Source organism: Macaca nemestrina, chromosome 3, assembly GCF_043159975.1.
Source record: "Macaca nemestrina isolate mMacNem1 chromosome 3, mMacNem.hap1, whole genome shotgun sequence".
Taxonomy (NCBI): Eukaryota; Metazoa; Chordata; class Mammalia; order Primates; family Cercopithecidae; genus Macaca; species Macaca nemestrina.
This window is the reverse complement of record NC_092127.1, coordinates 64,231,300-64,259,000: the sequence shown is the minus strand read 5'-3', so window position 1 is coordinate 64,259,000 and position 27,701 is coordinate 64,231,300. Positions and strand designations below refer to the sequence as shown.

The following is a 27,701-nucleotide window of genomic DNA, read 5'->3' as shown; positions in this document are numbered from 1 at the left end:
GGCTTTGGCCTGGAAATATGTAGTTTGAAAATTATATCCGGTGATTCTAATTTGTAACTAGTTAGACATCACTGCACTAAGAGTAATTAAACTTTCAGCTCTCTGCCCTAGTTCAGTAGTTTTCTTTATCACAAACACGTCTTTCATAACTTGGCTGAAAAGGCATTCATGACTTTCGATGTCATCCATAAATGCGTTTTAGGGAATTAATTTCTGCTTTTAACCAATTACAAGATTTTCTTAACAATTCATTTAATGTTTGACAAGTATTAGCTTTTTATTTTAATGTCATTACTGAGATTTGAAGTCACCTGCACTACGTTTAAACAAAACCTATTCTTACGATTACAATATATTTACCTGACATTATGCAAAACTGCATTTTTTTTTTTTTTGCACTTGGGAACACCATTTTCTATATGAAGCTGTTGAGGCTTATAAAAGTTCTCAAGTAACTGCCTAATAGCATCAAGACTAGAACCCAGGTAGTGTTGGCATCTGTATAAAGGAACCTGTGTCAGATCCCACACTTCTGATGGAGAGCTTAATTTCAGAGAACATTAGCCATATCTAGCTATTGCTGTGAATTTAAATTGTTTTGAGTGTGCATTTAATTTGCAAATTTGTATTGGTTTGTTATTTTTGTAAGAATTATACACCTACAAAGATTTTACCAAGTTTATATTTTTACATTTTAAAGTAGTGTTTTAAAACAAGTAAATTGACACTTGGAGATGCAAGATTTTATTTTTCCTTTTAGAAAAGGTCTTTACCATATTTAAATTTAAATCAAACAGTTCTCACTGAAATAATTAGAGGTAAAATGGACCTCTGTTGATGCTATTTGAAAAAAGTATTTGAACAATGAGAACACTTGGACACAGGATGGGGAACATCACACACTGGGGCCTCTGGGGGGATAGGGGAGGGGTAGCATTAGGAGAAATACCTAATGTAAAAGACAAGTTAATGGGTGCAGCAAACCAACATGGCACATGTATACATATGTAACAAACCTGCACGTTGTGCACGTGTACCCCAGATCTTAAAGTATAATTAAAAATAAATAAGTAAATAGACCAGGTGCGGTGGCTCATGACTGTAATCCCAGCACTTTGGGAGGCTGAGGTAGGCGGATCACCTGAGGTCGGGAGTTCAAGATCAGCCTGACCAACATGGAGAAACACTGTCTCTACTAAAAATACAAAATTAGTCAGGTGTGGTGGTGCATGCCTGCAATGGGCTGAGGCAGGAGAATCACTTGAACCCGGGAGGCGGAGGTTGCGGTGAACTGAGATCGTGCCATTGCACTCCAGTCTGGGCAACAAGAGCAAAATTCTATCTCAAAAATAAATAAATAAACAAATAAATAAATAAATAACAATAAAATAACAAAATAGAAAAAATTGTTTGGATGTCACGATTAAATATAGATTTGGTTTTGCATTTGCAGGCAGTCAGAGCAAAATGGGCACAATAGTAAATTTCCTCTTATCACAAGGGAAGAAAAATGTGGCTCTCGAGATGGTTGTTACTTTTTTGTGTGTTTTTCTTCTTCTAAATTCTAAAAGAAAGTGTAATGTGGGGTTTCATATAAACAACGCAGATGTCATAGCCCTTTTTTTCCAACATTTTTATGGTAGTTTCAAGCAGAAATTACCAATGACTATTTGTTGTAGAACTTTTTGATCAAAAACTTACTTCATATTTATAAATATGTGTATGCACAAACATGTTTTGGGTTAAAAACATTTTTTTTTTCTCTAGAGGATTTTCAATGAGGAAAAAAAGCCTTTACTATTTACTTTTATTTTTCATATGTAGCTACAAAATTGCTTAAATAAAATGAGCCTTCTTTATCAAAAAAAAAAGAAAAAAGAAAAATCCATTCACTGAAACTTTGGGGATACTCATCTTCACGTACAGTTTCCAACTCTGATTAGACCACTGCTCCCCCCTATATTTATGCTTTGCTTGCTTTATAATCAATATCATTTCTGAAACTAGACCTCAAACAAGTCAGGTTTGGTTTTGCTAAGATTTGCTTAAATGTAAACCTTTAGAAAATCTTAAGTATATCATTTTATGACTCAACTGAGTACATGCTTGAGTGGTTATTCTGCTGTTACTTTTGTTCTGAAGAATCATGCACATTTTGATAGGCAAGTTATTAATGCAACCAAACCTTTAAGTTTTGGAGTTTTATAGGTAAAATCTGTTTTTCTAGAGGTCTGTTTCTAAAGTTAAAAGCTGTTCTAATAAATAATAAACATTTAAAAATCTTGTCAAACTCTCACAAACCAAAGCAAAATTAGGACATTTTGGTTGATTTTTAATATTACTTTAGCAAATAAAAAAAAGTTAGAGGTTATAAAAATATTTTTAAATGTGGAAGTGATTTAGTTCAGTTATCACACAAACATTCTCTCCAATATACACTTGAGTATAAATTATATGTTGTTATTTATTTTAATAACAGTTTGCTCAAGCAGAAAATCTGAAAAAACTATTGCATGTATGCCCAGGGTTGTATTGCTTATTAACACCTGCAAAATAAGGCACAATTACCTTTCTATTTAGAAAATGATAATTAAAAACTTCGATAGACATAAGCATAGTTATTGCCAGATAAAAATATGCCAATCCTGCTCCCGATTAACAGATGTATTATTGGTTCCATGTATGTAACAAGTTAGACATATAAACCAATGGGTTTAGGAATTGTTAGTTTTTTAAAATCTAAACTGTTTGTAGCAAAATGTCATTGTAAAAGCCCAATATAAAGAATAGCTTTAAGAATTCATTAAAATGTAAGGTATATGAAAGCAGAGCACGTGGTTGGTTTTGTTCATTGCTATATATTTGTCACCTATAACAGACACCTAGTAACTCCTATATAAATATTTATTGGATAAGTTAATGAAATATAATTATGGAGGCATAGTTTTTTTTTTCAGAAAAGTAACTATACATCACATATCAACCATTATTTATATAAAAATCAGATGTAATTTCATATGATTTGGTGAGCTAAGCATGGTCAAGAAGCATGTGTTCTTATCACAGATAATCATAAAACTAACTTGAAAATTATAGAAAATCTCAAATTATATGCCAAAATGGACAATTATTACTTGTACTATATTTTCTCTTAGTAAGATATTTGTTTTATTATAGAATATTTGTTGTCATTCTTGCTCATCAATGTCAGTACAATTTCTCAAATAGATATAAACATAACTTCTAAATTTAACAGTCAAAATATAGTCTAATAAACTAAGATGAATTCCATACTAACATTTGTCTTTGTAACATAGAATATTTTCTCAATTGCTACTATGAAAATTAAAAAAAAAAGAAAATTTTAAATGTAGGAGGTACACTGAACTGAGAAGATTATTTTCCTAAAGGGAAATTCCACTGGCTATTGAGTAACTGAGAACTCTGTCCTTTATTTATGTCAAGCATTTATGAAAATTACTTGACTTGCAACTTCATTGGTTGCCTTGGAGAATTCATTGTATAAAAAAATGATGCATCATGTGAACGAGAAATGTATCTACACAATGCTCAAAAGAAAACCCTGGATTAAATGAAGTATAGTAAATGGTTATTGGTCCATTCCAATTTCCTTTAATTTGCAGTTGCTTGGAAGCATATAACTTGTAATGTCTTTGTTTTGACAAAGAATTCACTTAAAAATGAGAACAAATTTAATTTATTAATATAATTTAAAGACATGTTAAAGCAAATTAAAAAATTAACATGCAGAACAATCTTTTAAAAAGTGAAAGTAATAGAGTGTAGAACCTTAATAAAAATACATTGATTTTTTTATTTTATTTATTTATTTATTTATTGAGATGGAGTCTTGCTCTGTCGCCCAGGCTGGAGTGCAGTGGTGTAATCTCGGCTCACTGTAACCTTGGCCTCCTGGCTTCAAGCAATTCTCTTGCATCAGCCTCCCCAGGAGCTGGGATTACAGGCTCACGCAACCATGTCCGGCTAATTTTTGTATTTTTGTAGAGACAGGGTTTCACCATGTTGGCCATGCTGGTCTTGAACTCCTGACCTCAGGTGATCCACCCACCTTGACCTCCTAAAGTGCTGGGATTACAGGTGTGAGCCACCACACCTGGCCAGACATGGATATTTAACCTTTCTCTTAATCAAATATTGAACTTATTTCATACCTTGTATATTCTAAAATATATATACACACACACACATATATATATGTGTGTGTGTATACATATATATATGTGTGTGTGTGTGTGTATATATATACACACACACATTGCTAGCTTTTGTGCCCATGTGTTTATGGAGTTCACTCTTTTGTTTCATTTTGTTTTGAGACGGAGTTTCGCTCTTGTTGCCCTGGCTGGAGTGCAGTGTCGTGATCTGGGCTCACTGCAACCTCCACCTCCGGAGTTCAAGAAATTCTCCTGCCTCAGCCTCCTGAGTAGCTGGGATTACAGGCATATGCTACCACATCCAGCTAATTTGGTATTTTTAGTAGAGACAGGGTTTCTCCATGTTGGTCAGGATGGTCTCGAACTCCCAACCTCAGGTGATCCACTTGCCTCGGCCTCCCAAAGTGCTGGGATTACAGGAGTGAGCCACCACACCTGGTGTTCACTCTTAGGGAATTTAGGTGAATGCAGATAGTTACCTACTAAAAAGACATAAATTGAAAGAGCTAAACTTTGGCTGTTGTGAACATGGTTAAATCAATCAAGCAGCAATATTAACCTACGAAGGGCAAGGCACTTTTGTCACAATAAAAAGGCTGTATTGAGGTTCTTACAGAAAATACTTTTAAAAATAGGGACCAACAGAATGTAATGTACAGGTGTTTTGACAGTTTAAGGGAAATATAATGTAAAAATTTGCATAATGATTTTACATATATAATCCATACAATATTAAAAACCGTCAATAAAAACACGTTGGAAGTCCTTAATTACTCTTTAGTATTAGTTTAAAAGTTAACAGAGACTATTAAAATTGTAGTTTATTCTATTATTACAAATTATTATCTGATTTACTGAAAAAACAATCTCAGGTTTTGAATATCTAAAAACAACCACTAGAGGAAAGCAATAGATTTCCGGTAACAATTATTAATGTAAGTAGACTACAGGAGTTCTATTAATCTAGACAGGAGAACTGTAATGTTTCTGTAGTCTTCTTCATTAAGTTTGACAAATTTGAAATGCTTGCAATTCTACACTAACAGGATTTCATAAATACCCTACACTGACACATTTTAATATTTGTGTATTTACTGGATATTCTTAAAATGCAATCATTTGTTATATTTCAGGGCAGGAAAATCTAATTAGTAGTAAAAGATTATATGAAACATTTGCTTTTTTAATAAACATGGCTTTATATTACCTTATTGAGATCTCATGAATTCATATTAGTACTAACTTCTAATTACCTATTACAGAAACATTCCAATTTCAATAAAACTAATGTTAGTAGTCAAGTAGTTTCTCTAAGCAACTGAAATAAATTTGCAAGTGATGGGCTATGCATTCTTAGTGTTAACAGCAGTTACATAAGGCCATCAATAAAACGATATTAAGAGAAAAGCAATAAATTTACCCAGTTAGTCAGTCTCTTGGTATGTGAGTAGAAGAGACCAAAAAAAAAAAAAAAAAAAAAAAAAAAAAAAAAATTAACAATACAGTTGTCATGTTTTATTGACCATTTTCTGCCATTGTATGCTTTTCTAAGTCCATAGGCTGTGGTTATATTGCTATGATCAGTTTGGGAAGCTAGTTGAATTTTTGATCTTTAAATGCAGGTATACCTCTGAGACATTTCAGGTTTAGTTCTAGACAACTACATTAAAGTGAATATCACAATAAAGCAAGGCATACAGTTTTTTCTTTGTTTTTTCAATGCATATAAAATTATGTTTATGCTATACTGTAGTCTGTTAAGTGTGCAATAACATTACATTTTTTAAAAACAATGTATATACCTTAATTTAAAAATACTTTATTTCTAATAAATGCTAACAGTTACCTGAGACTTCAGTAAGTTGTCATCTTCTTCTTGGTGGAGGATCCTACCTTAGTGTTGATGGCTGCTGACTGATCAGGGTGGTGATTGCTGAAGGTTGTGGTGGCTGTGGCAATTTTGTGAAGTAAGGCAACAATGAAGTTTGCTGCTTTGATTGAGTCTGACTGTCATGAAAGATTTCTCTAGTATTCAATGCTGCTTAATAGCATTTTACACAGTAGAATGTCATTCCAAACTGGAGTCAGTCCTCTTAAACCCTGCCACTCTTTTATCAGCTAAGTAGATTTAATATTCTAAATATTTTGTTGTTATTTCAACAGTATTCACAGCGTCTTCACCAGGAATAGGTTCCATCTCAAGAAACCACTTTCTTTGCTAATCCATAAGAAGCAAATCCTCATCTGTTCTAGTTTTATCTTGTGATTGTGGAAATTCAGTCACATCTTTCGGCTCTACTTCAAATTCTAGTTTTCTTGCTATGTCTAACACATCCGTGGTTACTTTCAGCACTGAAGTTTTGAACCCCTCGAAGTCATCCTTGAGAGTTGGAAACTTCTTCCAAACTCCTGTTGATGTTGATATTTTTACCTCCTCCCATGAATCACAAATGTCTTTAATGGCCTCTAGAATGGTGAATTCTTGCCAAGTTTTCAGTTACTTTGCCCAGATTCATCAGAGAAATCATTATCTATGGCAGCTGTAGCCTTACAAGATGTATTTCTTCAATCATAAGACTTGAGAGTTTAGATTACTTCTTGATCCATTGGCTGCAGAATGTATGCTGTGTTACCAGGCATGTAAACATGAATCTCTTTGTATATCTTTTTCAGAGCTCTTGGATGACCAGGTAGATTGTCAATGAGCAATAATATTTTGAAAAGAATCTTTTTCACTGAGCAGTACTTGTCAACAGTGGGCTTAAGATATTCAGTAAATCATGCTGTAAACATTTTCTGTCATCCAGGCTTTGTTGTTCCATTGGTAGGGAGCAGGTAGAGTAGACATAGCGTACTTCTGAGGGGCTTCAGGATTTTCAGAATGGTGAAAGATCATTGGCTTCAGTTTAAAGTCACCAACTGCACTAGTCCCTGACAAAAGACTCGGCCTGTCCTTTGAAGCTTCAAAATCAGACATTGATTTCTCCTCTATAGCTATGAATGTCTCATGTGGCATCTTCCAGGAGAAGGCTGTTCGTCTACATTGAAAATCTGTTTTTTAATGAAGTCACCTTTACCAATCTTTGCTAAATCATCTGGATAACTTCTTGCAGCTTGTACATCAGCATTTGCTGCTTCACCTTGTGCTTTTATGTTATGGAGATGCCTTCTTCCCTTAAACTTTATGAACCAAGCCCTGCTAGCTTCCAACTTTTGTTCTGTAGCTTCCTCAACTCTCTCAGCCTTCAAAGAATTGCAGAGTTAGGGTCTTGTTTTGTATTAGGCTTTGCTTTAAGGGAATGTTGTGGTTAGTTTTCTTCATGTCAGCAATAAGGCTGTTTTGTTTTCTTATCTTTTGTGTGTTCTCTGTAGCAGCACTTTTAATTTCCTTCGGTATCATTGCCTTTGCATTTACAACTTGGGTAGCTATTTGGCACAAGAGACCTAGATTTTGATTTACCTTGGCTTTCAACGTATCTACTTCACTAAACTTAATTATTTATACTTTTGATTTAAAGTAAGAGATGTGCAGCTACTCCTTTCACATGAACACTTAGAGGGCATTGGAGGGTTATTTCAATATTGTGCTTCAGGCCTTGTTTCCATATTGTTGTTCTAAGGAACAGGGAGACCCTAGGAGAAGGTGAGAGATGGAAGAATGGCTGGCCAGTAGAGGACTCAGAACACACACAACATTTATCCATCCAGTTCACTGTCTTATATGGGTACAGCTTGTAATTCTCCCAAGAAAATAGTAACCTCAGTAATCACTAATCATGGATCACCTTAATAATGAAAAAGTTTGACATATTGTAAGAATTACCAAAATGTGACACAGAGACACAAAGGGAGCACATGCTACTAGAAAAATGATGCTGATAGAAACTTGCTCGATGCAGGGGATGTCACAGACCTCTAATTTGTAACAATATGCAAATATCTGTGAAACGTGATAAAGACAAGTGCAATGAAATATGGTTTTCCAGTACCTGGTGTTAAACTATATCATGAAATTCTAGACTCAGATTTAGAAGGGACTGAAAGCTCAATCAGTTCAGCTTCTCATTTCCACTCTTAAGAGGTACCTCTTTAAAAAAAAAAAAAAAAAAAAAAAAGCCTATTATGATCTTTAAAACAAGTCCGTGGAAATCCTTTTTATTAAGCAAAATGTGATAAAATTATTGGAATAACCAGAATGAAAAAGTCTATCATTGTCACTGCCCTATCAGACTGACATATTTCATTGAGCATAAGGGGGATACTATAAACTGTACTAATGTGACTTTATTTCTTTTTACTGCTGAATATGGTTCCATTGTGTGAATATATCACATTTTGTGTAGTCATGCATCAGCTGATGGACATTTGGGTTGTTTTCACCTTTTGAATATTATAAATAATGCTGCTCTGAACATTTGTGTACAAGTTTTTGTGCAAACATGTTTCATTTCTCTATGGTAGAATTCCTATGACTGGAATTACAAGTCCTGTGATAGCTATATTTAACATATTGAGGAACTGCCAAAGTATTTTCCAAAGTGGTTGCACCATCTTATATTCTCACCAACAACATATGAGTGTTTCAATTTTTTTATATACTCACCAACACTTGTTATTATCTGTTGTTTTTAATATAGCCATTTTTATGTGTGACACTTTATTGTATTTTTAATTTTCATATCCCAGTTGACTAATGAATTTAACATCTTTTTATGTGTTTTTTAACTGTTCTCACATTTTCTTTGGAGGATTGTATATTCAAATTCTTTGCCCATTTTAAATTGGGTTATTTATTTTTTATTATTGAATTGTATTAGTTCTTTATATATTTTGGATATAAGTCCCTTTCAGATATATGGTTTGCAAATATTTTCTCCCATTCTGTGAGGTTTTGTTTCATTTAATAATGTCCTTTAAAGCAAAAAAGGTTTAAATTGTGATGAAGTCTAAATTTCCAGTCTTTTATCACTTGTACTTTTCCTTTAGACTCTCCGTAATTTTTTACTTACAGCAACATGTAGTGTAATTTTGGTTTACGTGACTGTGCTTCTACTAGACAGCAAATGGGAACACCTGGGTATTTTGTATCCTAAGCAACAAGCAAAGGGCCTGAGCTCTAGTAAGATATCAATGAATGTTTGTTGGATTCATTAATGGATTTTTTGATACGCCTTTTCAACAAGTAAATTTAACACTGCTCAGTAACAAAATAATTTTTACTAAGGAATGACAATATTTGATCTTTGAATAACTAATTTTAGAAACGTCTTTTTTTTTTTTTTTGAGACGGAGTTTTGCTTTTGATGCCCAGGCTGCAGTGCAATAGCATGATCTCTGCTCACTGCAACCTCTGCCTCCCAGGTTCAAGTGATTCTTCTGCCTCAGCCTCCTGAGTAGCTGGAACTACAGGCTTCCTCCACTGCACCTGGCTAATTTTTCACATTTTTAGTAGAGATGAGGTTTCACCATGTTGGCCAGACTGGTCTCAAATTCCTGACCTCAGGTGATCTACTGGCCTCCGCCTCCCAAAGTGCTGGGATTACAGGCATGAGCCAATATGCCCTGCCAATTTTAGAAACTTCTTGGTCATCCTCACACAAAATTCAGATATTGATTCCTTAAATTAAATTTTAGTGTGCATATTTAAAAGCATGTTTCAATGATAACATCAAGTAGTTAATTGCCTTACTTTATCTTGGAAAAAGCAGAATGAGTGATGAAGTGCCATCTGTTTTATTTTTCCAGTGTTTTTCCATAGAACATACCTTTATTTGAAAACTGAAATCAAAGTATCCTTTGATGTCATAGGATACTTTGAAATTATAGATAATCATATTTATATAGTCATAAGTTGAGGAAGAGTGAGAGAGTATTAGAAAAAATCATCAAACTGTATTATTTCATGGAGATGGTAAGTTGTAGTCGGTATTTATAATTGATGGCTTTTTCCATTACTCTAGAGTCTAACTTCAAATCTTTTATAAGTGTACAGATGTTTTATCTGATTTCGCACATTATTTTCTTTCTACATTTCCATAGTTGTTCAGACTTCTCAAAAGTTAATTTAAAAAAAATATATTCAGCTTTTCGTTCAGCTTTTTGTCAGACTCTTATTCCACTAAAAATGTTGGTACTGTGGTTTTGACAATGTAAAATATAAAACAGCCTTTTATGCTGAAACATCTTATTAAAGAAAATTTATTTTGTCATTTATTTCTTTATTTTTCATATTAAAAAATTTCCTCCTGTTAATTAGTTTTAACTCTGATGGTCATCAGTGGATAATTCTTCGGACTTTCATTACTCAATGTAAGTGTAATAGTTGGTGGTTCACTCACTTCTTCATTTGTGTGTGTGTAACAATAAAATGTACTAGTGCAATGGACATATGGTTTTTACACCATTGAATAAACGTACATTAAATGCCTTCTGTACGCTAGACATTATATTAGAAACTGATCTAAATGTTTCACTGTTTGAACCTTAGAAAAGCAGCAGGCTTTCTGAGTTTTGTTTTGTTTTGTTTTGTTTGAGGCAAAATCTCACTCTGTTGCCCAGGCTTGAGTGCAGTGGCACTGTCTTGGTTCACTGCCATCTCCGCCTCCCGGGTTCAAGGGATTCTCCTACTTCAGCCTTCTGAGTAACTGGGATTACAGGCACACGCCTGGCTAATTTTTATATTTTTAGTAGAGATGGAGTTTCATCATGTTGACCTGGCTGGTCTCAAACTCCTGACTTCAAGTAATCCACCTGCCTTGGCCTCCCAAAGTGCTGGGATTATAGGTGTGAGCTACTGCACCCGGCCCTGAGTTTATAAAGATAGGATTTCTAAATAGAATTAAAGAACAATGCACTTCCAAAAAATTTATTTTGATAAGTTGAATTTTTTAGAACATACACTTTACATTTTATATCACATAAAAATTGTATTCATTACTGTTTATTGGTGAGCTAATGCTGTTTCATAGAAATTAAATTTGTTGTTGTTTTGAAGTAGAAACAGAACACAAGACTCTAGAAAGAGACTTTAATTTTATAGTTTGAGATAGCTGTTTAAAAGATAGAAGGACATATAAATATTAGAGACCAGCGGTCCCCAAACTTTTGGCAGCAGGGGCCAATTTGGTGAAAGACATTTTTCCACAGACTGGGTGGGAGGGTGGTTTTGGGATGAAAGTGTTCCACCTCAGGCCATCAGGCATTAGATTCTCATAAAGAGCACGCAACCTAGATCCTTCGCATGCACAGTTCACATGGGGTCCACCCTCTTTGAGAATCTAATGCTGCAGCTGATCTGACAGGAGGCAGAGCTCAGGCAGTAATGCTCACTTGTCCGCCCCTCACCTCCTGCTCTGGGCCTGGTTCCTAACAGGCCACAAACCAGTACCAGTCTGTGCCCAGGGGTTGGAGACCCCTGTTATAGACTATTAACCAAACGAAATAGAATAGCATAGCTATGAGTCAAAAGTGTCTTTTGCATCAAATAGTAGAAATGTCTGCAAAGGTGAAGACTACTATGCAAAGGTGAAATGAAGAAGAGGGATTATTTTGACATTTCAGTCATTCCATAAAAGAACTATAGCCAAGTCTCGTGTGGGTTCTAGAAAACCACTAAAGATGGAGACCATGTTATTGTGGGGGCTGCATTGTTTCTTATTGTACTTGTGCCATTATTGTGTTCTTGTAGTGTTCTCTGTGTTTTTGTTTGTTCAAATTTTCTATTAAAAAAAAAACACACAATCTGATGAACTCGCCCCAATCTATGATTTGTTCCTCTTGGATCATGTATTCCCACCACTCCTCTAATCTTTGGATTGTTGGAGGGGGAGGAAGAACTTAATATGTCTTATTTCGAGTTGTTCCTTCTGACAGATAGCAGTATGGCATGGTAAGTGAGAATGGGTAGCTATATAGGGTAGGAAAAGTATTAACAGATTCAGAGAAATAAAACTCTCAGTACAAGGCATACCACAGATCAGTATACGTTAGCTTTTTATTCTTCTCTGTGCCTCTCATGTTAGACCAGTAATTATTTATAACATTAAAACAAAGTAAAATAACCAGTTAATGAATTCATTGTTCTGGCTGTTGTATCTGTTAGCTATTGCCAGAATAATGTTGCATAATAAAGAGCCATAAAAATCTCAAAGGCCTACAAAAATTCACGTTCAACTTCATGCATTGTTGGATAACTGCAATTGTGCTTCTCTAGGTTGGACTCAACTAGGAAGCTTGGCTTCAGTGTAAACACCTTTCAGCTGAGATTCCTCTACTCAGTATCTGTAGTCTTTCTGGTAGTAGTGGGCTAGCAGAAACATATTGTTCTAGTGACCATGGCAGAGGTAAAAAAGAATAAGTGTATTTTAAGCTGCTTTTTGTGCTATTTTTATAGTCAGTCTATTGTCCAATTAAAATGTTATGAAAGAGCCCCAAAAAGGCAAGGAGAGAAATCCCACCTTTAGTGGGAGGGACTGCAGAGTTGTTTATGGGGAGGGGTACTGGGACCATTAATTAAGTCTGCCATAGCTTGTACCTTGAATAGAAATCAAACCACTTCTTTATTTTTCAGTAGTTTTAATGGAAGCCTTTATTTCATAGTATCCAGTATACATTAGGCAAAAAAAGAGAAGAAAAAATTTAGTGGCATTTTTTGTTTGTTTGTTTTATACTAAAATTTCCCTTTGATATGTGTTTACCACACTCAGATTAACATCTATTGAAACATACACTACAGGATGCTTTTGCAGGGTGTTTGTTTTGAAGGGTAGTATAAAAATTTCCGTAAGTTTCTTATGCAACCACACATATTTTAACTTGATCTTTTATCCTGCATTTACTTTTGAACGTCCTTAAGAATTTGTTAAAATGCAGAAATTATGCAGTATTGATTTCAGGAAAAATTGAAGTGGTTACACATGGTTGCCTGTGCCTTAAAAGAAATCCTTATTTGGTTCTAATTTGAACAGTATTGAAAGCACAACAAAACTAGCTTTTTATTATGTCACCACACATTTAGTGAGTTATGGAAAGCATTTTGTTTTAAGAATGGAGTTAACTATGTGTTATCCACACTTCTAGCCATTCTTGTCACTCCTGGCTACTCTCCAAGCCTGCCTGTTATTCATACATATTTCTTCCTAGTAAGAAATACATCAAAATCCCAGGAACATGTGCTGCTGACTGTTAGAAGAGTTTTAGTGGTCACAGATTAATGTAATTGCTTTTGTTTGAGAAATATAATTGGTCACAGTTATATACATGTAGCTTATATGAGAAGTCCATTCAGTTTTAAAACTCATTATGATTAATTTTACTTTGCTTAAAAAATGAAACTAAAGAGAATCTAAAATGTATATGCTTCCTTCATTCCTAATATTCCAGAATACTTAGATACTTTTATGTGATATGAATGCTCAGATATCTAAATAGATATAATATTATTTACATTTAAAGTATAAACTTTTACATGACCAAAAATGCTCAATAGCCTATAATCTTAAAAACAGAAGTATTCCAATTCCCATATTGTATGTTACTTCATCAAGTATTACCATTGTATCATGTTTCTTGTACTAAAGTGTTTCCTGTGAAACAATATAATAAAATTGCCTTTAGTATGCATTATAATATTTAAATACTCATTTTCTAGTAAAATACAATGCTTACTTATTTTTTTCTTCTAGTTCTAAAAATAAAATGCACCAAATACATACTTACTTTATGATAATTTCTGAAACTTAAGTAGAGTTTGGGCCTGCAACAGATTTGTGTTTTCTAGTAGTTATGGTTCATTCATACAGGTGGTAGTGGTCCTATCAGTTTTCCTTAGTAAGTCCCACATTGCCCCGGCCAGTCTTTCACAGAATGAGATGGTAGGTCTTTCCTCCAAAGTTTGATTTCTCCCATTTTTTTTAACATTTCGATTTCAAGCTTTCAGTAATACCATCAAGATGAGATAGTAAACTATTATTAGAGTTACCACAAGTTTGAACAAAGTTGATTATACATCATAAACAAATAAATACTTGAAAGCATCGTTCATGGAGTAAGATCAGGCCTTGCATACCTACATAGTCCAAACATTACATTCCTGACATTTAGAACATTTAAATGCAAACCGTTCTTTGTTAGGGCATTCTCATAACTGAAATATGAGTCACTTGCAAACCATAATAGATTTTGGCTCTGCTACATGATGAAGTGTTCTGGATGTCGTGAAACATTTCACCCAGACTTATGGCAGTAGAATTCCCAGTGGTCACCCAAAATAGGGAAAAAAATGAAGAACAAACTTAAAGGAAATATGCAGACTCTGGCACCATCCTTTCGTGACAATACAGCTCTCTATTGTTGTTAAGAAATGGAAGTATTTAGAGCCTAAACCCATCAACTACAGTACAAGTAGGCATTGAATTTTTTGTTGTTGTTGTTCCTAATGACTAAATTTAACTCTATACTTGATTCTCACGTTTAAGGTCGGGTCATAGAGTGTTCCTTTGCACACATCACCCCGATGCAGTCATACTGAGTTGTCCCCCAGCACTGAGCCTCTCACTGCATTGTGGGTAAACTCATATTCCACACTCTACACTCATCTCAGGCAGGAAAGGTGGAGTTTTCCTTTTCAAGGCCAAAGGAAGCGAAAGCTGAGGCGTGATGGTTGTACTGATATTGGTGTGGGTTTCAATTTGGTGAATTTGCTTTCAATTTCAACTCCTCACTTGAGATTCCATACAGAAAAGTAAATGGTAGGCCTCCAGCATCTTGTTTCACTCTGGTGAATAAAAATTGTTTTGAGTGTAAGATTACACTTTTTCCTTGCTTAATTTCAGTAGTACCTACACCACATAAACTGAGGCATCATTTAGCAAAATGTTATTGAGATGACAGACTTATAAAGGGCAATACACATTTGAATTAGCTCAGTTATTCTTCCAGGTTTAGTAGTGCCTTTCATGGTGTTTAGTGTAGCAGTTTTTGAAGCAGTGATAGGCACTGTGTAGGACCTTTTTATTCCAATCTCCTAAGTGAGAGATATTCTGAACAAAATATATTAAAGATATTTTTTTCTGAAGTTTTTAAAATTTTAAGTCATGATTCACTTTTCAAAAGAAGACATTTACGTGGCCAACAAACATATGAAAAAAAGCTCAACATCACTGATCATCAGAGAAATGCAAATCAAAACCACATTGAGATACCATCTCATGCCAATCCAAATGGCGATTACTAAAAAGTCAGGAAACAATAGATGCTGGTGAGGCTGTGGAGAAATAAGAACACTTTTACACTGTTGGGGGGAATGTAAATAAGTTCGACCATTGTGGAAGACAATGGCAATTCCTCAAGGATCTAGAACCAGAAGTAACATTTGACCCAGAAATCCCATTACTGGATATATACCCAAAGGAATATAAATCATTCTACTATAAAGACACATGCACATGTATGCTTATTGCAGCTCTATTTACGATAGCAAAGAAATGGATCCAACCCAGATGCCCATCAATGATAGACTAGACAAAGAAAATGTCGTACGTATACACCATGGAATACTATGCAGCCATAAAAAGGAATGAGATCATGTTCTTTGCAGGGAAATGGGTGAAGCTGGAAGCCATCATCCTCAGCAAACTAACGCAGGAACAGAAAACCATGTACTGCATGTTCTCTCTCATAAGTGGGAGTTGAACAATGAGAACACATGTACACAGAGAAAGGAACAACACACATCAAGGCTTGTTGGGGGCGGTGGGAGGTGAGGGGAGGTAACTTAGAGGTTGAGTCAATCAGTGCAGCAAACCACCATGGCACATGTATACCTATGCAACAAACCTACACATTCTGCACATATATCCCCTTTTTCTTATTTAGAAGAAATGTTTTTTTTTTTAAAAGGAAAAAATAGTCATTATTATGAGTAGTTATTGAATTATCATAAAATATGATTTCATAACATAAAAATTATATATGATAGCATGTGGGACACACAAAAACTAGGAAATCAATAGGATTGAATTGCTTTAAAATATCATTGTGATAGTCGACAACTTTGATTAATACATTCTTTATATGGCAGTAGAGTGTCTATGTTATTATTACATTTGCTGAATATGGGACTCTAATAAAAATGTAAAAATAACCTGGATTTCCTTAAAAACAGAAATATCTCTAGAGGAGAAGTTACATGCTGACATGGATAAATTGTCAGAATGAGCAGGACACATTATTGCTCTTGGAATCTCAGAATGTAGAAGTCTCTAATTTAAGGAATATAAATGATCTTCAGTATCTTGAAGATATTTATAATTACCTATTTCTGTAATATGTAAACTTAAATCAGAGCTACAAAATACTATTATTGAAATAAATATTTCTGACAAAACTGTTAATTGCTTATATTTAAAAGCAATCTTGATGAAATTTTCTTAACATCTTTAGAGATGACCCTTGTGAAGTCTAAACATTATTTTTAGTGCAAAGTTTGTCATAATTTATGTGCTTTAAGTGACAATATTACATGAGACAATTAATTTTGAAGTGTCAGTTCGACAAATCCAAAAAGTCAGTAAAGTAAATAATTATTTTTGCCACTAAACAAAACAAAAAATTAAGCACCATTTGCCTTGATTCATCAGGTCTTACTATTTTATAGTTTGTGCACTTTCTGTTTACCCTGCCAACTATTTAGATGTAAGCCATTCTGAAAATGAGTATTTATATGTTGCAACTTTTAAGAAAAAGAAACAGCTTTTTGTATACATTTTAATAGCAATCACTTTCACTGGTATTTACAGAGAATTTAACTTAGTTTCTTTATTTGTAATACATACCTATTGTCTTCCTGCTGAATGTCTAATAGTTTTCCAGCGGCATTGATAAGACAAACTCTCACAGATTATTTTATCTTAATATGAATATAAAAGAACCTAAAAATAGGCAAGAAGTGAATAAAATGTTTTTTAAAGTAGCCCATCAAATATTATTTTCATCAGAAATTATTTTCTTGTTGACATCAAATGCATATTTATACGAAAGATCATTCTCTCTGTGCAAAGATCAGAGGCATTGTGTCTTAGGCACATGATTCAACTTGCTCCACAGCCCTGGCTCTCTCCACAACTCTGGAAAAATCAGTGCCCTGGAGTAGGAAACCTAACATTGTTTTTCTTAGAAAAATCACTTGACATTTCAGTGCCTTAATTTTGACTCTGTAAAATAACGGAAATGGAACGGAAATGGACTTGATGATATTTAAGATTCCTACAAAAAGTATTAATGTATTGACTTGCAAATGAATGAATTTCTGAACTTTCACGGTACTACAAATCCTACAGTCTTCCAAAAGAAAACAAAAGATTGTTTTTCTTCTTTATTTGAGAACCATTTTATGTAGATTGCAGGAAGGTTGAGAATTAAAATATGTTTAGATTTTTTTATCTCATTCATTAAGAACCATTTGATTTAAGTTGCAGAGAGGATATTCGTTTAATAATATGTTTAGAATTGTGGTTGAGGTGGTAACCACCATGCAATTATCAGTTTATTAACTGGGGAATATGCTCATGATGGACTTTGCTATTTTAGTCATTTCCTTTAACTTGAATATAATCTTCTACTTTCATAATATCAATTTGAATCAGAGAAATAGCGTGTTTTATAGTTAGATCCGCAAATATATAATGGTTTGATATTAGCTATTGTTAGGTAATGATTGTTCCTTAGTGATGTAATTGTATGCCTAAACATTTAAAACATTAATCCCCATGTATAATATCATTCTTGATGTAGAGCAAAATAAAATGATAGACTGCATATTACAGAAAAAAATGAAAGAGAAAAGTATTATATTATTTTATGCACTATTCCCACAGAAATATTTTTTAGTTTTAAAATATCCATTTGATTCTTCAGCAAGCTGAATACCAGGGATTTTATTCCTTCGGCATAAAGTAATTTGGTAACAATATTTAAAGGCATATTTCTAATTTAAAATTAGAAATTTTTAATTACCAAAAGACAGACCATTTGTGAACTAATTGGTTATTAGCTCCTTTAATCTCGGTCATGTGTTTGTCTCTAAATAAAATTATTTCATTTACCAGAGTTTCAGTGCTCAGGGCTCAGGTCACTCAGTCAAGAAAGTCATTCTTGTGAAGCTACCTGAATGATAACAACGGTAGTGGCAGTGGATGATACCTGTGGCTCAACCATTAGCTGCAGCTGAGGTCTTTATTGTACGTCAAACGCAGAGCTACCAAGTACATTTCTTCTAATTGTAGCAGGTGAAACCACACACATTTTTAAAGGACCAAATATCTAAGCACAAAGGTTAACATTTGGTAGGCATGCGTGAAACATGAAAGGGCCTTATCTTAACAGGGTCATGAATCTTTCGTCTTTAAAGGTCAGTTTTTATGAACTTTCAGAATTGATACCTTAAGTTGTTCTAAACTTCAATTATAAAAGCTATTGCCAGATTTTGTTTTGTTTTTATTCAAAATGTAGCCACTCATGAAGAGAAACTTCTGAGTTTGAAATGTGATTTGTGTTTTTGCAAAATGTTTATTTGAATGAAATTATTTTACCTCCAGTCTAAACAAAAGCAAAGATAAATGTAAAACACTAGGAGGGGCAATGCTGACACTGAAAGCATAATTATGTAGTGATATTTGGTTTGTCCTTTAATTTTTACAACATATGCTTTTTTAGTTTAGAAATAATATTGTAGACTATTTTAAGATCTTGGAATTTTAGACTAAACCACTAATAGCCACTGTCTACATTATTTAAAGTGATCTAAATTGTATAGAAATAGAACGGTTTTAAGAATTATAAAAATGTAGTTATTGCTTCCTGATATTTTCTTTAAACTTCTAATGTTCAATTATTGTGTTTTATATAACATTTTAAAATAAATCACACCAAACCTTAATCTAAAGAAGGCATGGTAATGGTTGGTGTCAGATCTCAGAGTGAACCAAGCACATGTTAGGATTTAGAATCATCAAGAGAACTAGTAACAGCCAATGGCAAGAAATAAGGCAATTTAAAGAAAATTCATAGTGTGGATGGAACTTCTGGAATCAAGATGTCAACAGTGTATTTTCCCAGGGATGACTGCTTCCGTTTGTAAATATTGCTATTAAAGTACATCACCTATTTTCTGCAAAGAATGGTGACATGTCTTATTTTCTTTTGTATATTTTGGTGACTAACACATACTCGTTATGTGACAGATTCTAAAATATTCAATGAATAAATGTTATATTTAGTGACCACATCACATGTAAATGGGTTCAGAATCTTGCAATTCTTGGTAGATAGAACCATGGCACTAAGGATCTGGGTAAGTGAAGAAATGGCAGGATAACACTTATCTATGCTAATGAGTTCAGATCTTCTCTCCTGGATAATTAAAACCCCAGGCTACTGAGAGAACTTTGCCAAGCCATGCTGAAAGCTTTTCAGTTATATCTAAGGAACTGTGGAGTAGAGAAAAGGGAATGGGCAATTAAGGAAAAATATCTAGATTTTCAAGAAATGGAATATGAAGTTATTCACTTTTCTTTTTTATTCTTTTGTGAGACAGAGTATCACTCGGCAGCTGAGGCTGGAGTGCAGTGGCGCCATGTCGGTCCACTGCAACCTCTGCCTCCCGGGTTCAAGCGATTCTCCTGTCTCAGCCTCCTGATAAGCTGGAACTACAGGCGCCCGCCACTACGCCTGGCTAATTTTTGTATTTTCAGTAGTGATGGGGTTTTGCCATGTTGGCCAGGCTGGTCTTGAACTCAGGCTGGTCCTGACCTCAGGTGATTCCCCTGCCTAGGCTTCCCAAAGTGTTGGGATTACAGGAATGAGCCACCGTGCCCAGCCATTATTCACTTTTAGAATGGCAAGATGACACTAGTTTTGGGAAAGAGGATAGCCTGCTTTGTTTAATAAATGACCTATGGAATTCTTACTAAAAATATAAACTTTGCATGTTATCAGAATATAATGATGATGAAATGGTCTAGATCTGTATATACAACTGGTCTATATAGATTCATTCAAAAAGGTGTAGTTTTGAACTCAATAATATTTAACTAAATTTACTGTCTCTACTAAAGCAAAAAGAAAGACTTTTCCATATCTGAAATAACCAAAATCTCACAGCGCATACAGGATCAAAGACTTCTATAGCACTATGTAATGATCATGTAGTCTAGTTTTTAAAAAAATTTTGACAGAGAGAGATTAATTAGCTTACCCATTATCATATAGCTAGTTAGTTCTTATGTAAGTGATCCAGATTCCAGATGTCAATGAAATACACATTTATGAAAATATATTTGTATAGCTGTAGCATATATTTTAAAAACATGATTCATTATGTTTTTGAACACACAAACGAGAGCAACAGGTGTGCATAGCAGTAAAGAAAACTTACTGACTGATTAGCTCTGTGACACTAGGTAGTTCCTTACCACTGGACTTTCATTAACTCATCTCTCAAATGGGAGATAATTAGTTCTTAGGTCATAGGGCTCTGCTGAGGTTTTTAGGTGTATATATGTGTGTGTAGGTGTGTATGTATGTACACACACATATAACCTAAAACAATGTCAGGTATGTTTATTATTTTATTAAAACTATTAAAATATAGAATGGGCCCACCAGTTACAATGAGACATCTTTTAGGTACACACAACTTGTTTCTAGTGTGTAACTCTGTTTCCTGATGTACCTTTGATGGTCATATTTAATTGGTGTCAATCTAGACCCTTCTTATTCTCAATTTAATGTTCTTTCCTGCACATACACACTTACAAGCACACATTTACACACACACACACACACACACACATAGTTACATAAACATGTACATTTTTTCACAAAGACATTTACAAAATCACACATGCACACGCAAGCATGCACACACACACACACACACACACACACACACCCCAAGCACGCACAAGGGTGGCTTGTTGCTTTCCCAATAAAGTCATAAGATTACGGATGAAAGACAATTTAGAATTTTTTTTTAAATTCTGTGAATCTAAAAGTTCAGAGTTGAATTATGAGGCATTCAGTTACCTTTTATTTGTCAGTTTTTCTAGTTTTAAGGACTCTGCATATATATACAAAAATGTACGTGTATAAAATGAAGATATTTAGTAATTCCTGAAGAACATTAATTATATATATGTATATACATGTGTGTGTGTATATATATATGTGTGTATGTATATGTGTGTATTTCAAAGCTCTTCCCACATGAAAACTCAATGTATATTCAGCGTGTACCAGTTGAACCTGTATGTGAGACTAGAATTCTGATTTCTATAATACCTTTTCTCAAAGCCTTTCTCTGGTTCTAAGAAGCTTCCGAATCTGTCCTAATAGCTTGAAAACCAAGATCTTGATATTTTATAGAATACTTCCCTCTGTGCCAGAAATTGTGTTAAGCATTTTCTTTACCTATATCATCAAGGTTTAGTCTTCATAAAATACTCTAGGACATATATTATTATACTAATTTTAAAAGGATGTACTGAGGCTAAGAGAAATTAAGTGCCCGAGTTCATCCAGCTAATAAGTGTCAGACAGGAATTTGAAGTCTGGTCTCTCTGATTCTAAAACCCATGATATTTACATCCCTGCAAGGAAGTTGGAAATGCATCTTACAGGCTGCAGTTGTAGTCATTGTGGGTATTTCCTTAAAGGAAATGGTGTCCACAATTGTTGCTAGCCAAAATCACAAGTGTCAGATTTCTAACTGCTGAGACTTGCCTGTCTTCACCATTCTCTGGACTCATTTGAGCCATTTGTTTTATGATCCACTCTTCTACTAAAAGGTGGAACTAGAGGTATAAAAATTATTTAGTACTTAATTTTATATATTGTTTTCTGGGGTTTTCTATTTTTATCAATTGCTTATTTATTTATTTGTCTAGCTCTCGTATATTTCCCATTCATTCCTTTTCAGAGAATGATGACAGTCCTACTTACTGCCTCTCCCTTTCCCATAGCTTCCATTCTTCCTGGGAAAGGAGAAATCAGAATTATTTTGCTCTCCCCACTTCCTTCAGATTCATCCTCATCACTCATCACTGATGGAGTTTTTATAGCATAACTATAAAAGATGACACTTTATCCTATGAAAAACACGCCCTGGTTATATCCTAGCTAAATGGATGGGTGGATTTTTCTCCATGACTTAATTTTGTTATCCAACTGGGAAGACTTCAGTTTTATTAGCAGCTGTCTTTCCCCTTTTCTTACCAGAACTTGAACTATTAGCACCTAACTCAAAAGAGAAAATACAGAGTTTGAAGTTATTATTTTAGACTTCACAGATCCTTTCTTCTAAACATTTTTTCTTAGGTGAGGAAACAAATAACTCTGGCTAGGGTCTTTTAAACAAAGCTGTTAATATTTGCAACCTATATCCACACGACACCTGAAAGAAATGATGGCTTAGCTTTAGTTGCAAAGAGAAAGTGCTGATATGAGTGGAAAAAGAAAGAAAAGATGTATTTTTCTTCCCCTAAAGGTTGAGGGTGGACTTTAAAGGGGGAAATTCTGAGTGATTCTTAAACAACATGTGAACTTCTTTATTTCCCCCAGACATTGGTTGCCAATATGTAAACATTTTGGCAAGAAATTTTACACCACCTCCTCTGTGTGTCAGACAGTATTTAATGGTTGAATGACAGACAGTGCTGAGCCTTGGCGGTTCCATAGTGATGTGCAAATCCTGGGATTAAAATGGCAGTTAACCAGTGGACCTTTTCTAGTATAAACTCCATGGCCACTATTTAAAATCAGTTACTTATCAACAAGACAGACGATTTTTATTTCGACTTTATGTTTTCCTGTAAAGATTTCACAGTTTTTTCCTAGGAGTAGTTTCTGTTGTTTGGATGTTAGATGCAAAGGTTCTGATTCATTTCGGCAGTCTTAATTGCATGGATTCCTGGCAGTCACTTTAATTGGTATTTTGCAGACACGTGGGAGTCATTCACACATTGTTTCCATTTTCTTTGTAGGTAGAAATAACACTTCAGGATATCAATGACAATCCACCAGTATTTCCAACCGACATGCTGGATCTCACTGTAGAGGAGAACATTGGCGATGGCTCTAAGATCATGCAGCTGACAGCCATGGATGCTGATGAGGTAGTTCGAGCGTGTCTCTGAATTTGGGAAACTTAGTAGTGCAGTGATTTATCAAATTTCTAGGATATGTTGACTACTTTTATTGCCCAATAATTAAGGTTAAGCATGTGTGCTCCTTTCCAAAGAACATTACTTCTTGAAATGTAACATAAAAATGTTAAAAAAGAGATTACTATCAAGAGGTAATTTTCCTCTGATCAGCAATCCACAACTCACTTACTTGCTGCTTGTACTTTAGGTTTCCTAGCCACATTATTTTTTTCTTTAATAATAAAAATATCTAAAGATGTATCTCTATTTTATGCCTTTATTATTCCCCTTTGCTATCTTATAGCAGCTAAGGTTTGATTTTTATTTTATTTGTAATTGTTAAAAGCAAATGACGTACAATTACAGAATTTTAAAGTTTAGATTACTATTTTCTATATTTATATATTAAGTTCAGCTATGTAATTATGTTTCAAATGGCATGGAAACATATAATGTGTGATTTATATTTTTTCTTATGAAAAAACTCCATAGCTTATTTTCTTCTTACTGGGTAAGGAGTTTAATTAATGTTCTGGAGTTTAGGAAAGAGGAATAACTTTCCAGACACCAGTATCTCCTTACCTCTTTCCCCTTAAGCCAAGCCCAACACAGAACAGAGAGTTTAATTTTCTTCTTCTCATCTAAACTCAGAAATATCAGAAACTTGATTCTTGGCATACAAATAAGCACTTTATAAATGTATTTCTGTGACCTTAAAAATGTAAATAAATAAATAATAGAATACTTTTAACTGCCAATACAGAAATGTAACGACTTAGTCATTTATAAAGTTTGCCAAAATCCAACTATTACAGATGCAGAAAATAAAGCATAGACATTTAGGTAATTGCAATTTGCTATTAGAAAAGGTATTATGTTTTATGTTTAGTACATTCTACTCAATTTTACAATGTGAAGTTCACACTTATTTCAGATTTAGCTAGCTTTGAAAGAGTTGTCTGACTTAATATTTCTATTATTCATAGATATGTGATATCATTAGCCATAATTCAGTAAATATTTCATTCTCTTAAAGTTTATCATTGATAATATACATTTTGATTTTTCAATTCATAAAATTTCATTAACTCTCATTTGAAAATAGCAGCAATAACAAAAAAACTCATGCAATTGGCAGAAGACAATTGACATCAAATAATTGAAATTGTAATGGCTATTTTGTTGGTTATACTCTCTCCAGGAACAGAGCAAATAAAACTCATTTATTTGAAGTGATTTATTCTAATAACTTTACAATAATAAAGTAATAATCATGTTAATTATAATAGATATTCAAATGGGATGGCTATTTACTCCATGGAATATTTTAATTAGAGTGGGATTATTCAATAGGAGTTACAGGAATAACAGGTAAAATTGTATTTGGAAATTTAGTTGTTTTAATCATCATACTGCTCTCTTAAGAAATTGTTATTTCAGAGATTCCAACATTCAACCCTTTTAATACTATTCTCTTGATACTGTTATAATTTTATTTCCCTCCCAATATTTTCTCTTTAAGAACATTTCAAGTAAGTTATTAGTATAAATGCAATACTGCCAGCATTCTTATTTTTCTCCATCTGACTTCCGTGTGTGTGTTTGTTTATGTGTGCACACACTTGCATTGCCTTCAAGTTCATCTTTTAAGCTATGTTTACATTTATGATGAGACTAGAGGAAGCCTATGAAGGTCCTTATATCTCTAGGTATTTAGACCAACACTTGTTTTTGTGAATTTTTATTTTATTTCTACTTAGCTTTGCTTTTTAAGTTTAAAAAAAAAATGTAAGTAACCATGCAGGTGTTATCACTTAGACATCCTAGTTAAGAAAAATACAGAATGTAAGGTGATGATAGCTAGGATATATAAGAAGTACTTTTGAGATGAGACAGAGTGGGGAATTAGGGCCAGAAAAGTGTAAGGCTATAACGTTGGAATAAACAAGAGAAATGGAGGAGAGGCTGTTAGCAATTCAAGGGTAGAGAGGGATGCTGACAATATGTATGAGGTGTGACTGTGCCTGAAGGCATAAAAATTACCACATTCTTGTAACCTGATTTGTTTGTGTGTGAGTGTAGAAAGGCAGAAAGTATGGAAGGGAGTAACTAGGTGCACCTACAACATGAAAGGAAAGGGGGGCATTTTAGTAAAACTACAACTGTTGTTTTTTAAAGAAAAAGCTCACAAAGCTGTGTTCCTTCTTAAATGCATTTTCCTTTAAATAATTTAATAATGTTTTAATAACTACTGACTGACTATAACTCTTGACATGAGGAATTTACACGTCTTTGGTTCCATGTTAAGTAGAATGGCTGCGTATGTCATTTAGAATTTTGAGCCGTTTACTTTTTATTGTTGCTTTTAGTTGCTTATAATAAATATTAATGCTTTTAGATAAACCTTTGTTCTATTTTCTACTTTGTTCTCAGCTCCTTACCTCTTAGCAGAATTTGGAGAAAATATTTAAAATATTTTCTCTCTTTTCAAATCCTGGCTCTGTTTCCTTTCTTCATCTAGTTTGAGTAAGACTCAAGATTATGTAGGTCATCAGCCAATTGTGTAGTCTTTTAAAAATTATTTACATACTTTTCATTAATTACTTTACCTAACATATTAAGTGTTAGTATGCTATAGGAACTCTTGTAGGGCACTGTAGAATAAAGCCTGGGTAAAGGAATTACAATTTTATGAAACAACATTTACATGTTGAACTTAATTTAGATACCATTTGAAACGTGTTGGATCAAGATTTACATGTTTCAGAAGCACACGACTCTGTTTGTCTCTTGTTCTCTTTTACGAACAGAATTATGCTAGTAATGGGCCAGGAAAATCAAACTTTGCTCCATAGTACCATATATGTTTTTGAAAATAATATTTAAGGTTGTAATATGTATTTGAAATTTATGGCTGTTTACTTTTAGAATTCCTTCCATGTGCTTTTGTGTCTGTGGTTCGTCAGGAGAGCAGAATATTTTTAATCAGCATTATTTCCACTGTACTGCAGCTGGAACATGATATTTGTTTCTTCTTTTGTTGTTGATATGGCATATTTTGAATATTAAGTAAATAGACTTTTCAAAAGACCTAATTAAATGATTACTCTTGGCCAGACATTTTCAGACATTCACTAGTATTATGAATTCACCACATCAGCTGATTTTGAATATGAAAAAGATTGTTTTTTTATCAACACAGTCTGGTGTGTTTACCTCTTTTCAGAAAAATTATTACAATTTTAAGAATATTATTATTTATTACAGCCCTTTTGTAGACAGGGAATGTCTAAATATCAAACCAGTTTTGTAATAGCATTAAATAGGTTTTTGTTTCTTTGCTTTACCTTAATTTCCAAATACTTACTATTTTCATGGGTCAGAATTGAATGTAGCTACTTCCATACCTCACCCACTTTACTAAAATAATGGAATTCCTCGTGAAACAGAATAAATAGTACAGAGTGTGGTCAGATTAGAAGTCTCACATTCTTATGAAATGTTTTTGTTAAACCAGAAAATTACAATAAATATGTTAGGTATTCAATGTACACCTGAATATACAAGGTAAATGTGGGTAATGTCTTAGACTCAGCTGTCCATTATTAAATTTAAATGTGCTTTGAGACATTCATTTTACTAAATGTTAAGACTGGCCTGAAGAATGCAGTACAAACTAACACTAAATATAGAGGAAATATTTTTGCTTTAGACTGTGAGATATCATCTCCTTGAATGGCGTGAACCAAGGAGGCGGCGCTTGCAGTGAGCCAAGATTGCGCCACTGCCCTCCAGTCTGGGCGATAGAGTGAGATCAAAAAAAAAAAAAAAAAGGAAAAAAGAAATCATCTCCTTATATGTTTGATCATGAAGGAAAAAATGTATGTAAGCTATGATGGAAAAAAGATGTATGGAAACTGTGGATGCCATAATCCCCCAGTGTGTCAGCTTTACATGCCTATACGCTCCAAATTTACCTTCTTCCTAATATCCTCCCTGAGAGCTCTGAGTCTTAATATTTTAATAAATACATTCTTAGAGGTTAATTATAATAAATGGCATATTTGTTTTAGGTAAGTATATTAAATTAAAGAGTCATTTTTGAAGTCAACAATTCCAGCACTACTTATACCTCAGTGTCAAGGTCAATAATAACATATAATAGGAAATCCAATACCATAGTTTCCCATGGATATATAGCAACTCTAGTTATATTTTGATTCCAATTATTCATTTGCAGAAGTCTAAGTCATCAAATACATTTAAGGCATCATGTTTCTCTTATAAGAAAATAGTAAGAATAAGA

The 27,701-nt window shown here is 33.7% G+C and overlaps 1 protein-coding gene across 3 annotated transcripts in view; it reads left to right on the top strand.

The window, feature by feature from the left end:
• The window catches only part of LOC105486113 (FAT atypical cadherin 4), a 189,805-nt gene that overhangs the window by 66,182 nt on the left and 95,922 nt on the right, over positions 1-27,701 (top strand). For all 3 annotated transcript variants that reach the window (XR_011620982.1, XM_011748809.3, XM_011748808.3), the window contains one exon: positions 23,234-23,365. Coding sequence is in view for 2 of the 3 variants with exons in the window: in XM_011748809.3 (XP_011747111.2) it covers positions 23,234-23,365 (132 nt within the window). In the remaining variant the exon portion in view is untranslated. The remainder of the gene's footprint in view (positions 1-23,233; positions 23,366-27,701) is intronic.